This window comes from Salvelinus sp. IW2-2015, linkage group LG20, assembly GCF_002910315.2.
Source record: "Salvelinus sp. IW2-2015 linkage group LG20, ASM291031v2, whole genome shotgun sequence".
NCBI classification, from domain to species: Eukaryota; Metazoa; Chordata; class Actinopteri; order Salmoniformes; family Salmonidae; genus Salvelinus; species Salvelinus sp. IW2-2015.
This window is the reverse complement of record NC_036860.1, coordinates 54,795,303-54,809,276: the sequence shown is the minus strand read 5'-3', so window position 1 is coordinate 54,809,276 and position 13,974 is coordinate 54,795,303. Positions and strand designations below refer to the sequence as shown.

The following is a 13,974-nucleotide window of genomic DNA, read 5'->3' as shown; positions in this document are numbered from 1 at the left end:
TAGATCAGCATGTAAGGGTGCTCCTGAGCGGCTAGATGTTCTTTACCATTCAGCCATCAGATTTGCCACCAAAGCTCCTTATAGGACACATCACTGCACTCTATACTCTTCTGTAAACTGGTCATCTCTGTATACCTGTCGCAAGACCCACTGGATGAACCCACTGATTCTTATTTATAAAACCCTCTTAGGCTTCACTTCCCCCTATCTGAGATATCTACTGCAGCCCTCATCCTCTACATACAACTACCGTTCTGCCAGTCACATTCTGTTAAAGATCCCCAAAGCGCACACATCCCTGAGTCACTCGTCTTTTCAGTTCGCTGTAGCTAGTGACTGGAACGAGCTGCAACAAACACTCAAACTGGACAGTCTTATCTCAATCTCTTCATTCAAAGACTCAATCATGGACACTCTTACTGACAGTTGTGGCTGCTTTGCGTGATGTATTGTTGTCTCTACCTTCTTGCCCTTTGCTGTTGTCTGTGCCCAATAATGTTTGTACCCTGTGCTGCTACCATGTTGTGTTGCTACCATGTTGTGTTGCTACCATGTTGTGTTGCTACCATGCCGTGTTGTCATGTGTTGCTGCTATGCTATGTTGTTGTCTTAGGTCTCTCTTTATGTAGTGTTGTCTTAGGTCTCTCTTTATGTGATGTGTGTTTTGTCCTATATTTTTATTTAATTTATTTTGTTTTGAATCACAGCCAGGTCCCCGCAGGAGGCCTTTTGGTAGACCATCATTGTAAATAAGAATTTGTTCTTAAATGACTTGCCTAATTAAATAAAGGTTAAATATAATAAATAAACAATAAGAGGTAACTCTGCATCTTCCTTTCTGTGGCAGTCCTCATGAGAGCCAGTTTCATCATAGCGCTTGATGGTTTTTGCAACTGCACTTGAAGAAACTTTAAAAGTTCTTGGAATTTGCCGCATTGACTGACCTTCATGTGTTAAAGTAATGATGGACTGTCATTTCCCTTTGATTATTTGAGTTGTTCTTGCCATAATATGAACTTGGTCTTTTACCAAATAGGGCTATCTTCTGTATACCACCCCTACCTTGTCACAACACAACTGATTGGCTCAAACGCATTAAGAAGGAAATAAATTCCAACAAGACACACCTGTTAATTGAAATGCATTCCAGGTGACTTATTCATGAAGCTGGTTGAGAGAATGCCAAGAGTGTGCAAAGCTGTCAAGGTTAAAGGTGGCTACTTTGAAGAATCTCTCAAATCTAAAATATATTTTTTATTTGTTTAACACTTTTTTTGGTTAATACATGATTTCGTATGTGTTATTTCATAGTTTTGATGTCTTCACTATTATTCTACAATGTAGAAAATAGTAAAAATATAGAAAAACCCTTGAATGAGTAGGTGTGTCCAAATTTTTGACTGGTACTGTATATATTTTTTTATGTGTGGTAGTTAGACATTGTCATCAGCAAAGTTCAAATGTGTGAAGGCAACCATCTTATACAGCTGTAAAGTGCAGATTTTGTTCTCTTACTGCATCCTCCCTATCCCTCTTCTTCCAGACCCTCTTCATGGGTGAACCCTTCTCAGCTTAGTGTGTCTTCCAACCCCTTCTTATCATTCTTGTCTCCTGAAATTGAGATTTCTATGGACTCCCCTAGAGTCGATGGGGAAACCAGAGGCTCCCAGGACCCGTCTACTGATCTAATGGAGAAGAAAGACCCTGCCCCCCTGCCCCCCAACAACCAGCGCTGGGCTCGTATGGACAACTGGCCTAGCAAGGGCAACGCCCATTCTGTCACAGAAAACCTCGCCCAAACAAAGCCAACAAAACAGCCACATCCTCCAAGGCATCAATCTTCCATGTCACTGGTGGGATGCGGGGATGACCAGGAGAGTGTTAGTGGTCAGGACCATTCCAGTATCAGGATGGACAAGGGTCCTGCTCCAGACAGACCAAGCCAGGCTCCAAGCCAGACACAGAGGGACCAGAGTATGACTAGAGTGAACCTGGGACATAAGGACATAGTAGGTGCCTCCATGTCCAAGGTCTCTCAACGTGTAGTACAGATGATCACACCACTGAGATTTTCCTCCACAGCTACAACAGAACACACAAGTGGAGGCCAGAGCTCTACCCACCATGGGAACCAACCAGAACAACACATGCCATCTGCCACTGGGGGGTTGAGGGTGGCTATACACAATAAAGGTCCAGCACCTTCTAGGCCCCAGTACCCTCCAGGGAAGACAATGCCAAAAGTTGATGTATTAGATAAGCAATTGAATACTGAGGAACATGACTCTTTGGTTGAGTTTGATCCAAATAATCCCTTTGCAGAAGACTGCAGAATGGAGAAGTCCTCTGGACACGGTGAAGAACAGAGACTAACTGGTGAACATCAGGAGAGCCTAGACTCTCCCAATCATCAGAGTCGTACCTCCACAGAAGCAAATCCAGGTTCAATGCAGAATAGTGTGGTTGGGGACTCAATGGAGCTTCCAACACCAGATGTTCTGCTAGTTGGAGATGGCTCCCGTTCCATCAAAAACACATTAGCAGAGCGGGTCTGTGTTCCCTTGCCTCCATTGAAGAAAACATCCACCTCTAGAGAGGAGGATACTGGTAAACAGAGTTCTGTAAAACTACAAAGCCCAGGGGCTTCCTCTTTGAGTAAGCTTTCTTCAAGTATCTCAGAAAAAATGCAGAATCGAGGTGTGGGTGTGGCACTAACTTGTGTTAACATTGCCCAGCCCCCATGTGTACCTTCACCTGCCCTCTCCTTCCTACCCCAACCCAAGCCCCTGAAGGGATCAGGGGGCAGGAGTAACTGTCCTCCCCAGACAAGCTCTCTCCCTGGCCAGAGGATCCTGCTTCAGGCTGGAGCTATGTCCTCCGTTGCAGAGCATTGCAGTGGAGAGGAGGGGGGAGGGAGAGGGGACAGGCCTACCTCAAGCACACGCAGGTGAGAGAGAGATTGCAGCCTTTTCCTGTAGTGTGTAGCAGCTTTGTGCTCTCCACGAAACCTCTCCTGTACTGTAGTTAGATTCACTAAACCTTTCCAATCGCTTGTAGGATGCATTGTTCGAGAACACTTCATGAATGTGACCCTTGTAAAATAATTTTACTCTCTTATAAAATGTTTAATTTCACTTATAAAATGTTTAATTGTCTCTGTCTCCCTGTCTATCTCTATTCAGGCCCCATCCAGTAAAGCCCTTGAGCTCCCTGGAAAACCAGCCAGCCTCCAACATCCAGGAGGGGCAGGCTGGCATATCTACAGGATTCCTCGGTGTCCTTCAAGAGAAGATAAAGGTACTAATGCAATATATCTCTCCCATGAGAGCAATGGGAACAGCATTGAGTGAACTGATGCACACCAGCAGCAGATGAAAGAGCTACCTACAGGTTCTCTCAGCAATCACCTGTCAACATAGATCTGCTTTAGGCAGGAGGTATGTGTACTAAATAATCAGACCTCATTGTGTCTACAATCTATTTTGGGAAAGTGTGTGCATGTTAATATGCACATACAGTATATGCGTAGCCTTATGCCCTGTAATATGCACAGCAGTGGCTCTTCTTGATAATATTATCATAATAATCTTATGCAAATAAGGTACCAGGATATCTTTGAAACCATTCCCCCAGGCACCTCATGAAAATGCCCTCTGCTGCTGTTTCAATTTATCCATTCCAGTTCCTTGATGCATGCACAGTTGGTTTTATTAAAACCTCAGTGCAATATTCCCATTCTTGCTGCGCGCACGCCGACACACACATGGTGCAACACACACACACACACACACACACACACACACACACACACACACACACACACACACACACACACACACACACACACAGTCTCAACAAGCCCTCCCACCAAATGCTCACTATAAACAATTCCCACAAACATTATTTATCTTGAGTGACTCACCTTAAGCTCACTGTGAATAACACTGGCATTTGCCTATGGTGTTGGGATCTGAGAGATCAGAGCTCTGAATGAGTTCTCACAAAGCAGTCAGAGCTCACACCACACAATCTTCTCTCGAGTCTCTGATTGATGATATGGGCACAATCAATCGAATGTATTTATAAAGCACTTTTTACATCAGCAGATGTCGCAAAGTGAAATACAGAAACCCAGCCTAAAACCCCAAACGGTAAACAATGCAGATGTAGAAGCACGGTGTCTAGGAAAAACTCCCTAGAAAGGCAGGAACCTAGGAAGAAACTTAGAGACTTACCAGGCTTTGAGGGGTGGCCAATCCTCTTCTGGCTGTGCAGGGTGGAGCTAGTACATGGCCATTAAGGCCAGCTTGTTCTTCAAGACGTTCATAGATGACCAGCAGGGTCATTCAGAGGTCGAGACAGCAGGTGCGGTAGAGAGGCAAAATCAGCAGGTCCGGGACAAGATGGCACGTCCGGTGAACAGGTCAGAGTTCCATAGCCGCCAGCAGAACAGTTGAAACTGGAGCAGCAGCATGACCAGGTGGACTGGGGACAGTCAGGAGTCATCAGGCCAGGTAGTCCTGAGGCATGGTCCTAGGGTCAGATCCTCTGTGAGGGGAGGGAGAGAGAATTAGAGGGAGCATACTTAAATTCACACAGGACTCCAGATAAGACAGGAGATTTACACCAGATATAACAGACTGACGCTAGCCCCCCGGCACACAGACTATTGGAGCATAGATACTGGAGACTGAGACGGGGGGGTCGGGGACACTGTGGCCGCGTCCGACAATGTCCCCGGACAGAGCCAACCAGGCAGGATATAACCCCACCCACTTTGCCAAAGCACTGCCCCCACACCACTAGAGGGATATCAACAGACCACCAATTTACTACCCTGAGACAAGGCTGCGTATAGCCCACGAAGATCTCCTCCACTGCATGAGCCCGGGGGGAGGCAAAACCAGACCGGAAGATCAAGCCTGTGACTCAACCTACTCAAGTGACGCACCCCTCCTAGGGACGGCATGGAAGAGTACTAGTAAGCCAGTGACTCAGCCCCCATTTAAAAGGGTCAGAGGCAGATAATCCCAGTGGAGAGAGGGGAGTTTGCCAGGCAGAGACAGCAAGGGCGGTTTGTCGCTCCAGTGCCTTGCCGTTCACCTTCACACTCCTGGGCCAGACTACACTCAATCGTAGGACCTACTGAAGAGATGGGTCTTCAGTAAAGACTTAAAGGTCGAGACCGAGTCTGCGTCTCTCACATGGATCGGCAGACCATTCCATAACAATGCAGCTCTATAGGACAAAGCCCTGCCTCCAGCTGTTTGCTTAGAAATTCTAGGGACAATAATGAGGCCTGCGTCTTGTGACCCTAGCATACGTGTAGGTATGTACGGAAGGACCAAATCGGAGAGATAGGTAGGAGCAAGCCCATGTATTGCTTTGTAGGTTAGCAGTAAAACCTTGAAATCAGCCCTAGCCTTAACAGGAAGCCAGTGTAGAGAGGCTAGCACTGGAGTAATATGATCAAATATTTGGGTTCTAGTCAAGATTCTAGCAGCTGTGTTTAGTACTAACTGAAGTTTTAGTGCTTTATCCAGATAGCCAGAGAGTAGAGCATTGCAGTAGTTTAATCTAGTGGTGACAAAAGCATGGATTAGCTTCTCTGCATCATTTTTGGACAAAAGTTAAAGATTTTTGCAATGTTACGAAGATGGAACAAAGCTGTCCTTGAAATATTCTTGATAGGTTCGTCAAAAGAGATCAGGGTCCAGAGTAACGCCTAGGTCCTTCAGTTTTATTTGAGACGACTGTACAACCATCAAGATTAATTGTCAGATCCAACACCAGATCCCTTTGTTTCTTGGGACCTAGAACTAGCATCTCTGTTTTGCCCGAGTTTAAATGTAGAACATTTGCAGCCATCCACTTCCTTATGTCTGAAACACAGGCTTCCAGGGTATGCGATTATGGGGCATCACCATGTTTTATCGAAATGTACAGCTGTCGTCCGCATAGCAGTGAAAGTTTACATTTTGTTTCCGAATGACATCACCAAAGAGTTTGAATATATAGTGAAAACAATAGTGGTTCTGAAACGTAACCTTGAGGAACACCAACACTTCCAGTTGATTTGTCAGCGGACAAACCACCCACAGAGATGAACTGATATCTTTCCGACAGATACGATCTAAAACAGTCAAGAACTTGTCTGTGTAGACCAATTTGGGTTTCCAATCTCTCCAAAAGAATGTGGTGATCGATGGTGTCAAAAGCAGCACTAAGGTCTAGGAGCACGAGGACAGATGCAGAGCCTTGGTCTGACGCCATTAAAAGGTAATTTACCACCTTCACGAGAGCAGTCTGCTATGATGTGGTCTAAAACCAGAATAAAACATTATTTGTCTTCAGGAAAGCAGTGAGTAGCAACGGCTTTAAGAAAAAAAATTAGAGGAATGGGAGATTCGATATAAAGTACCAGTAAAAGTTTGGACACATCTACTCATTCAAGGGTTATTCTTTGTTTTACTATTTTCTACATTGTAGAATAATAGTAAAGACAACAGAATGAAATAACACATGGAATCATGTAGTAACCAAAAACGTGTTAAACAAATCAAAATATATTTTAGATTGTTCAAAGTAGCCACCCGTTGCCTTGATGACAGCGTTGCACACTCTTGGCATTCTCTCAACCAGCTTCACCTGGAATGCTTTTCCAACAGTCTTGAAGGAGTTTCTACATATTTTGAGAACTTGTTGGCTGCTTTTCCTTAATTCTGCGATCTAACTCATTCCAAACCATCTCAATTGGGTTGAGGTTGGGGAATTGTGGAGGCCAGGTCATCTGATGCAGCACTCCATCACTCTCCTTCTTGGTCAAATTGCCCTTACACAGCCTGGAGGTGTGTTGGGTCATTGTCCTGTTGAAAAACAAATGACAGACCCGCTAATCGCAGACCAGATAGGATGGTGTATCGCTGCAGAATGCTGTGGTAGCCATGCTTGTTAAGTGTGCCTTGAATTCAAAATAAATCACATACAGTGTCACCAGCAGTGTCACCATCACACCTCTTCCTACGTGCTTCACGGTGGGAACCACACATACGGAGATCATCCGTTCACCTACTCTGCGTCTCACAAAGAAACGGTGGATGGAACCAAATATCTCAAATTTGGACTCTTCAGTCTAAAGTATAGATTTCCAGTAGACTAATGTCCATTGCTCGTGTTTCGTGGCCCAAGCAAGTCTCTTCTTCTTATTGGTGTCCTGTAGTAGTGGTTTCTCTGCAGCAATTCGACCATGAAGGCCTGATTTCACGCAGTCTCCTCTGAACAGTTGATATTGAGATGTGTGTTACTTGAACTCTTAAGCATTTATTTGGGCTGCAATTTCTGAGTCTGTTAACTCTAATGAACTCATCCTCTGCAGCAGAGGTAACTCTGGGTCTTCCTTTCCTGTGGCAGTCCTCATGACAGCCAGTTTCAGCATAGCGCTTGATGTTTTTTTGCGTCTGACCTTCATGTCTTACAGTACTGATGGACTGTAGTTTTTTCTTAGCTTTTTTGAGCTGTTCTTGCCATAATGTGGACTTGGTCTTTTACCAAATAGGGCTATCTTCTGTATACCCACCCCTACATTGTCAAAACACAACTAATTGGCTCAAACGCATTAAGAAAAAGAAATTCCAACATCTGTATTTTAACAAGACACACCTGTTAATTGAAATGCACTCCAGGTGACTTATTCATGAAGTTGGTTGAGAGAATGCTAAGAATGTGCAAAGCTGTCATCAAGGTAAAAGGTGGCTACTTTGAAGAATCTCAAATGTAAAATATATTTGTTTGTTTAACACTTTTTTGGTTAATACAAGATTCTATATGTGTTATTTCATAGTTTTGATGTCTTCACTATTATTCTACAATGTAGAAAATAGTAAAAATATAGAAAAACCCTTGAATGAGTAGGTGTGTCCAAACTTTTGACTGGTATTGTAGGCCAATAGTTTTCTTTACATTTTCCTGGTCAAGGTTTGKCTTTTTCAACAGTTTGCTACACATCCGGTGGATAGGAAGCCATTTATTATGTTCAACATAGGAGGGCCAAACAGAGGAAGTAGCTCTTTTCAGTAGTTTAGTTGGAATAGGGTCCAGTATGCAGCTTGAAGGTTTAGAGGCCATGACTATTTCCATGAATGTGTCAAGAGATACAGGATTAAAAAACTTGAGTGTCTCCATTGATCCTAGGTCCTGGCAGTTCTGTGCAGACTCAGGACAACTGAGTTTTGGAAAATGTGCAGATTCAAAGAGGAGTCTATAATTTGCTTTCTAATGATCGTGATCTTTTCATCGAAGAAGTTCATGAATTCATCACTGCTGAAGTGAAAGCCATCCTCTCTTGGAAAATGCTGCTTTTTAGTTAGCTTTGCGACAGTATCAAAAATAAATAAATGTTATTTTGTTCTTATTCTCCTCAATTAGGTTGGAAAAATAGGATGATCGAGCAGCAGTGAGAGCTCTTCGATATTGCACGGTACTGTCTTTCCAAGCTAGTCGGAAGCTTGCTTCAGGGCTCGGGTATTTTCTGTGTACCAGGGAGCAAATATCTTGTGGCAAATGTTTTTAGGGGTACAACTGCATCTAGGGTATTACACACTGTTAAATGTAGATCCTCAGTTAGGTGGTTAACCAATTTCTGTACTCTTACGTCCTTGAGTAGGTGGAGGGAGTCTAGAAGGGCATCTAGGAACATTTTTGTTGTCCGAGAATTTATAGCACGGCTTTTGATGATCCTTGGATGGAGTCTGAGCAGATTATTTGTTGCGATTGCAAACGTAATAAGATAGTCCGATAGTCCAGGATTGTGAGGAAAAACATTTAGATCCACAATATTTATCTCACGGGACAAAACTAGATCCAGGGTATGACTGTGGCAATGAGTAGGTCCGGAGACATGTTGGACAAAACCCACTGAGTCGATGATGGCTTCTAAAGCCTTTTGGAGCAGGTCTGTGGACTTTTCCATGTAAATATTAAAGTCACCAAAAATGTGTATATTATCTGCCATGACTACAAGGTCTGAATTAGGAATTCAAGGAACTCTGTGAGGAACACCGTATACGGCCCAGGAGGCCTGTAAACAGTAGCAATACAAAGTGATTGAGTAGGCTGCGTAGATTTCATGACTTGAAGCTCAAAAGACAAACGCAGTCTTTTTTTTGTAAATTGAAATATGCTGTCGTAAATGTTAGCAACACCTCCGCCTTTGCGGGATGCACGGGGGATATGGTCACAAGTGTAACCAGGAGCAGAGGCCTCATTTAACACAGTAAATTCATCGGGCTCAAACCATGTTTCAGTCAGGTCAATCACATTAAGATTATGATCAGTGATTAGTTAATTGACTATGACTGCCTTGGAAGTGAGGGATCTAACATTAAGTAGCCCTATTTTGAGATGTGAGATATCACAATCTTCTTTCAATAATGACAGGAATGGAGGAAGTCTTTATTCCAGTGAGATTGCTAACGCAAACACCGCCATGTTTAGTTTTGCTCAACCTAGATCGAGGCACAGACATGGTCTCAAGGGGATAGCTGAGCTGACTACACTGACTGCTAGTGGCAGACTCCACTAAGCTAGCATGCTGGCTAACAGGGTGCAGTCCAGGCAGCAGGCAATCTCATTGTGCCGCTAGAGGAGTTAGAGCCCTGTCTATGTTGATAGATGAGATGGGAGCACCCCTCCAGCTAGGATGGAGTCCGTCACTCCTCAGCAGGTCTGGCTTGGTCCTGTTTGTGGGCGAGTCACTGAAAGAGGGGCCAATTATCTACAAATTCTATCTTTTGGGAGGGGCAGGAAACAGTTTTCGACCTGCGATTGACTTGTGATATTCTGCTGTAGAGCTCATCAATCCCCCTAACTGGGCCTGGGCAAGAGACAATTACTTGATGCCGACACATCTTTCTAGCTAATTTACATGCTGAAGCTATGTTGCGCTTGGTGACCTCTGACTGTTTCATCCTAACAYGGTTGGTGCTGACATGGATAGCAATATCCCTCTACCAGTGAAGGCTGGTGACTTGAACAATTGAGGAGAATGGGAGACCCACGGTATAGGTGCATAATGCACAGAGATGACGAAGTGTGTTTAAAAAATCGTCAAAGACTAATTATTTTAACCTAAAGCATTTAATAAAGACATTTATAGTACAATATTATGGGAATGAGAGGGCTACTTACACCGTGTGGGAAAGGGATCACAGCAGTGATTGAATGAGGGTATGAGGCATGAGTTGAGGTGTTCAGAGGCTTGACCAGTACAGGATAGGATTTGACTGGGAAGACAAAAAAACAATAACACACTACACAGTTAGACAAAAGAGCCAATAATTAGTTCGTCCAAGCAAGGAGTAAAATCATTGATGTGTTATAATGTGATTGTGTATGTGATTGACTCTACATACAGGAATGAGATACTTTATAGGGGTATTCACAGTGCTTGGAGGGGAAACATTCAATGTGCCAGTGGATGAGCGGGCACGTGAGACGTGGCTTCAGTTCATGTCAGGAGAAAGTTGACAAAGGCAGTGGAGTGGAGTAGTCGTCACCTCTGAATCAGGGAACAGGAGGGGACTTAGCTGTAAATACAAATAGCAGATTCATTCCATTACAGCTGCGCCATCGTAGGTTTGAACAATGAGCTTCTCTATGAACTTAAACTCAGACATCTCAAAATTCATAAAGTCGAACACAGACTGCGCATCTCGCCCACTTGACACATCAAAGTAGCCCAAGAAACGTTCCTGAATAAATCCCTGATCATCCACATACCTGACGATAACATTTACATTTACATTTAAGTCATTTAGCAGACGCTCTTATCCAGAGCGACTTACAAATTGGTGCATTCACCTTATGACATCCAGTGGAACCGACAACTGCAAGCAGACTGGTGCCACCGTAGGTCCCAGCACAGTGGGACAATTTTACCCCCTGGGGCCTGGAGTTTTTCCTTATATGTTAACCTAACTAGGAAAACTCTGGACCCTATAAGGTATGACAGTGATTAATCAGTTGTTAAAAGGTTTTATATGGGCTATGATGGGACCAGTTTTTCCTAATCAGGTCACATGATTTTTTTTAACTCCTGGCCTTGGGGGGGATGAAAACGCTGTCAAGCTGCAGCAACCTTATACTTGTTCATATGAATTATATTTAGACTAGATTAAGAGGGGAATTTCCTCTACCCAGACACAGAGACAACAACTGAGCTTGCTTTATGCATGTTTGCATCATGCAGGCCTATGCAACTGTAGGCCTTACAAAACATTTACTCACATCTGTCATCACTATTATGTTGATTCATTAATTCCAGTTAATAATTATGGATTAAAAACGTATAGTCAGCCTAGCCAGCCCAATTTTGAATATAAACAACATTATTAGTTTACCCTGACCAGGTGGACAGGGCGCATGGGCTGTACGCAGCTGCTCTTATTAGTAGCCTACAGTTGATCAGACTGAAAAATAGTCTTGTTTTCATCCCGTACAGCATGTCAGATTTCCAATGTTTAGGTGTAGCCTCGGGACTGCGGTTGAAAATTAGCCGGCTGGCTAAAACTGGCACTTTTACTGAAACGTTGATTAATGTGCACTGTCCCTGTAAAAATAAAATAAACTCAACAACAACAACAGCCTAGGCTGCTGCAACATTTATATCATGAGTTTTTGCTTGTGTCTGTCCGGAGTGATTATGTGCTAAATAAATACCAGAGGAAAGTGGAAAGCCTACTTGAGCGCACGCGAGAAATTGTGCTGTGTCAAACTCTCTCTTTAATCTTTTAATGGATGATGCGATGGAAGCTATCAAATCATTCAGAATTGTTTTCAACATCCCAGAAAAGACAGTCGAAAGTTCGATATGTTCAGCAAGTAAAGCATCGTAACGTGCAATTTCCTCTGCAAGCTCCTTGTAGTTTCCCTTGTCGGCAGAAATTTCCATCTCGTCGTCTCTTCTAAAAGCAAATTCTTGCAATGGCAAAAACGCAGGCAAGGCCAGCGCGATACAGGCGGCTTGATGATAGGCTCCCTGTTAACCAGCTATACATTTGATACCAGGTGGTATTGAATGCCCTCACCTTCTCATCCTTCTTCATGAAACTGATCTCAGGCAGAGGTCGACCCTTGCTTATAATTTGCACCTTTTCTGTGTACCCCAGAGAATGAAAGGGGTTCTTCAACAAAAAGTCCACAACATTTTCGGCAGCGTTGGCCATTCTACAATTCTGATGCAGAAAACTGCACACTGGCGCTGGTAGCTAGCTAGCTACTGAAGTTAGCAAGGCAAATTTAAATAAATTGCACCAACTGGACACAAAAATAAGTTCTAAACCAAGAAAACAATTGATAATATACCTCCTCAGTTTCCTGTAATTTGAAAAAACTAAATTGAATTGAATAATATCCCAAAAAATGCTTACCTATCACTTTTCATTCTTAATCTCTATACAACAATGTCACCAAGTTCTCAACACATAGAACACCCATAATGCTCTGTGGCACAATCCCAATACAACTCAATAGTTCATTCTCTGATCCTAATTCTATGATTGGATGGATAGCATGTCAGTTCATACTGCAAAAGCTTTGATTGGTTGGAGGACGTCCTCCGGAAGTGATCATAATTACCATGTATGTCTATGGAAGGGGGTGAGGCCTATGAGCCTCCTAGGTTTTGTATTGAAGTCAATGTAGCCAGAGGAGGATGGAAGCTAGCTGTCCTCCGCCTGCACCATGGTGCTACCCCAGACAGTGCTGTTGTCGTTACTGTAGACCTTTATTGCAAAAACGTGTTATTTAATCAATTATTTGGTGACATATGAATATATTTAATATAGTTTTATCAAAAAAATAATAACTTTTTTCATGTTTCACTTTTTATTTTTATGAAATTTCACTGAGGGGAGGGTGGTCCTCCCCTTCCTCCTCTAAGGAGCCTCCACTGCCCTATACTCTACGCTCTACAGTTTAAACCTTAGCCAGTACCCTCTTCAGATTAGCCTTTACGTCGCTAGCCCTGCCGCCTGGTCAACAGTGTATGATCGCTGGATGATTCTTTTTAAGTCTAATGTTGGGGGTAATGGAGTCGCCAATGGCTCAAACCCCATAACAGGTGGAGGAGAGACCTGAGAAGGCTCGGCCTCTGACTCCGACTCGTTGCTTAATGGGGAGAACCGGTCAAACATTTCTTTCAGTTGAATGAGCGACACAGGTTGAGTGTGCCAACAGAATTTCTTTCCAGAAGCCTTGAGAAAATTGTTCTGCTGCAAGGACTGTGTGGGGGGGATTTATACTACTATCTGTACTTACTGGTGGCGCAGACGCTGTTTCATCCCTTCCTACATTTAAATTTCCCTTGCCTAAAGATTGCATCGGAAGTTGGGCTTGTAACACGGCTATCCTCACAATAAGGAGAAAGTTGTCTTGTATATTAAGAGTACAGCGACTGCAATTAGAAGGCATAGTGTTAATGTTACTACTTAGCTTTTTCAGCTGGTGGAGGTCCTGTAGAACCATGTCCAGATAAAGCGTCCGGGGTGAAAAAGTTGAGTGAGGAAAAAACATAGACATTGGTAAATGTGTTAAATGCTGATTTTGATTAAACTGTTAATAAAAGTAAAAACAGGTAGCCAACTAGCAACAAACAGCACAGCAACACGGAGACAAGTCCAGAAGTAACACTTGCAATTCCTCCAATCAGGAGTGAGAGAGAATCATGTGTGGGACGTCATAGGCTCCAGGACTCCTTAGAAATTAGATCTGGTTGACATTGCACCTAAGCATGCCATCCATTACAAGTGTCTGAAAGCTATACATTTTTTGTGCATTGAATCCTTTCTGCTTATGTAAAGAAAAAAAACTACAGGAGCCTTGGTAGGTGCTTAAAGTTTAGCATGTTTCATGTATAGACTGAACATTGCTTAATGGGTAATGCATGGCATATCTTTGGAGAATTATATGGAAACATAT

General features: G+C 43.2%; 1 protein-coding gene across 2 annotated transcripts in view; it reads left to right on the top strand.

The window, feature by feature from the left end:
* The window catches only part of LOC111981863 (golgin subfamily A member 6-like protein 7), a 38,933-nt gene that overhangs the window by 23,592 nt on the left and 1,367 nt on the right, over positions 1-13,974 (top strand). Inside the window, exons 4-5 of one of the 2 annotated variants that reach the window (XM_024013342.2) lie at positions 1,643-2,947; positions 3,183-3,297. In XM_024013342.2, coding sequence (XP_023869110.1) covers positions 1,643-2,947; positions 3,183-3,297 — 1,420 coding nt within the window. The remainder of the gene's footprint in view (positions 1-1,642; positions 2,948-3,182; positions 3,298-13,974) is intronic. The other variant, XM_024013343.2, reaches the window with a different exon arrangement.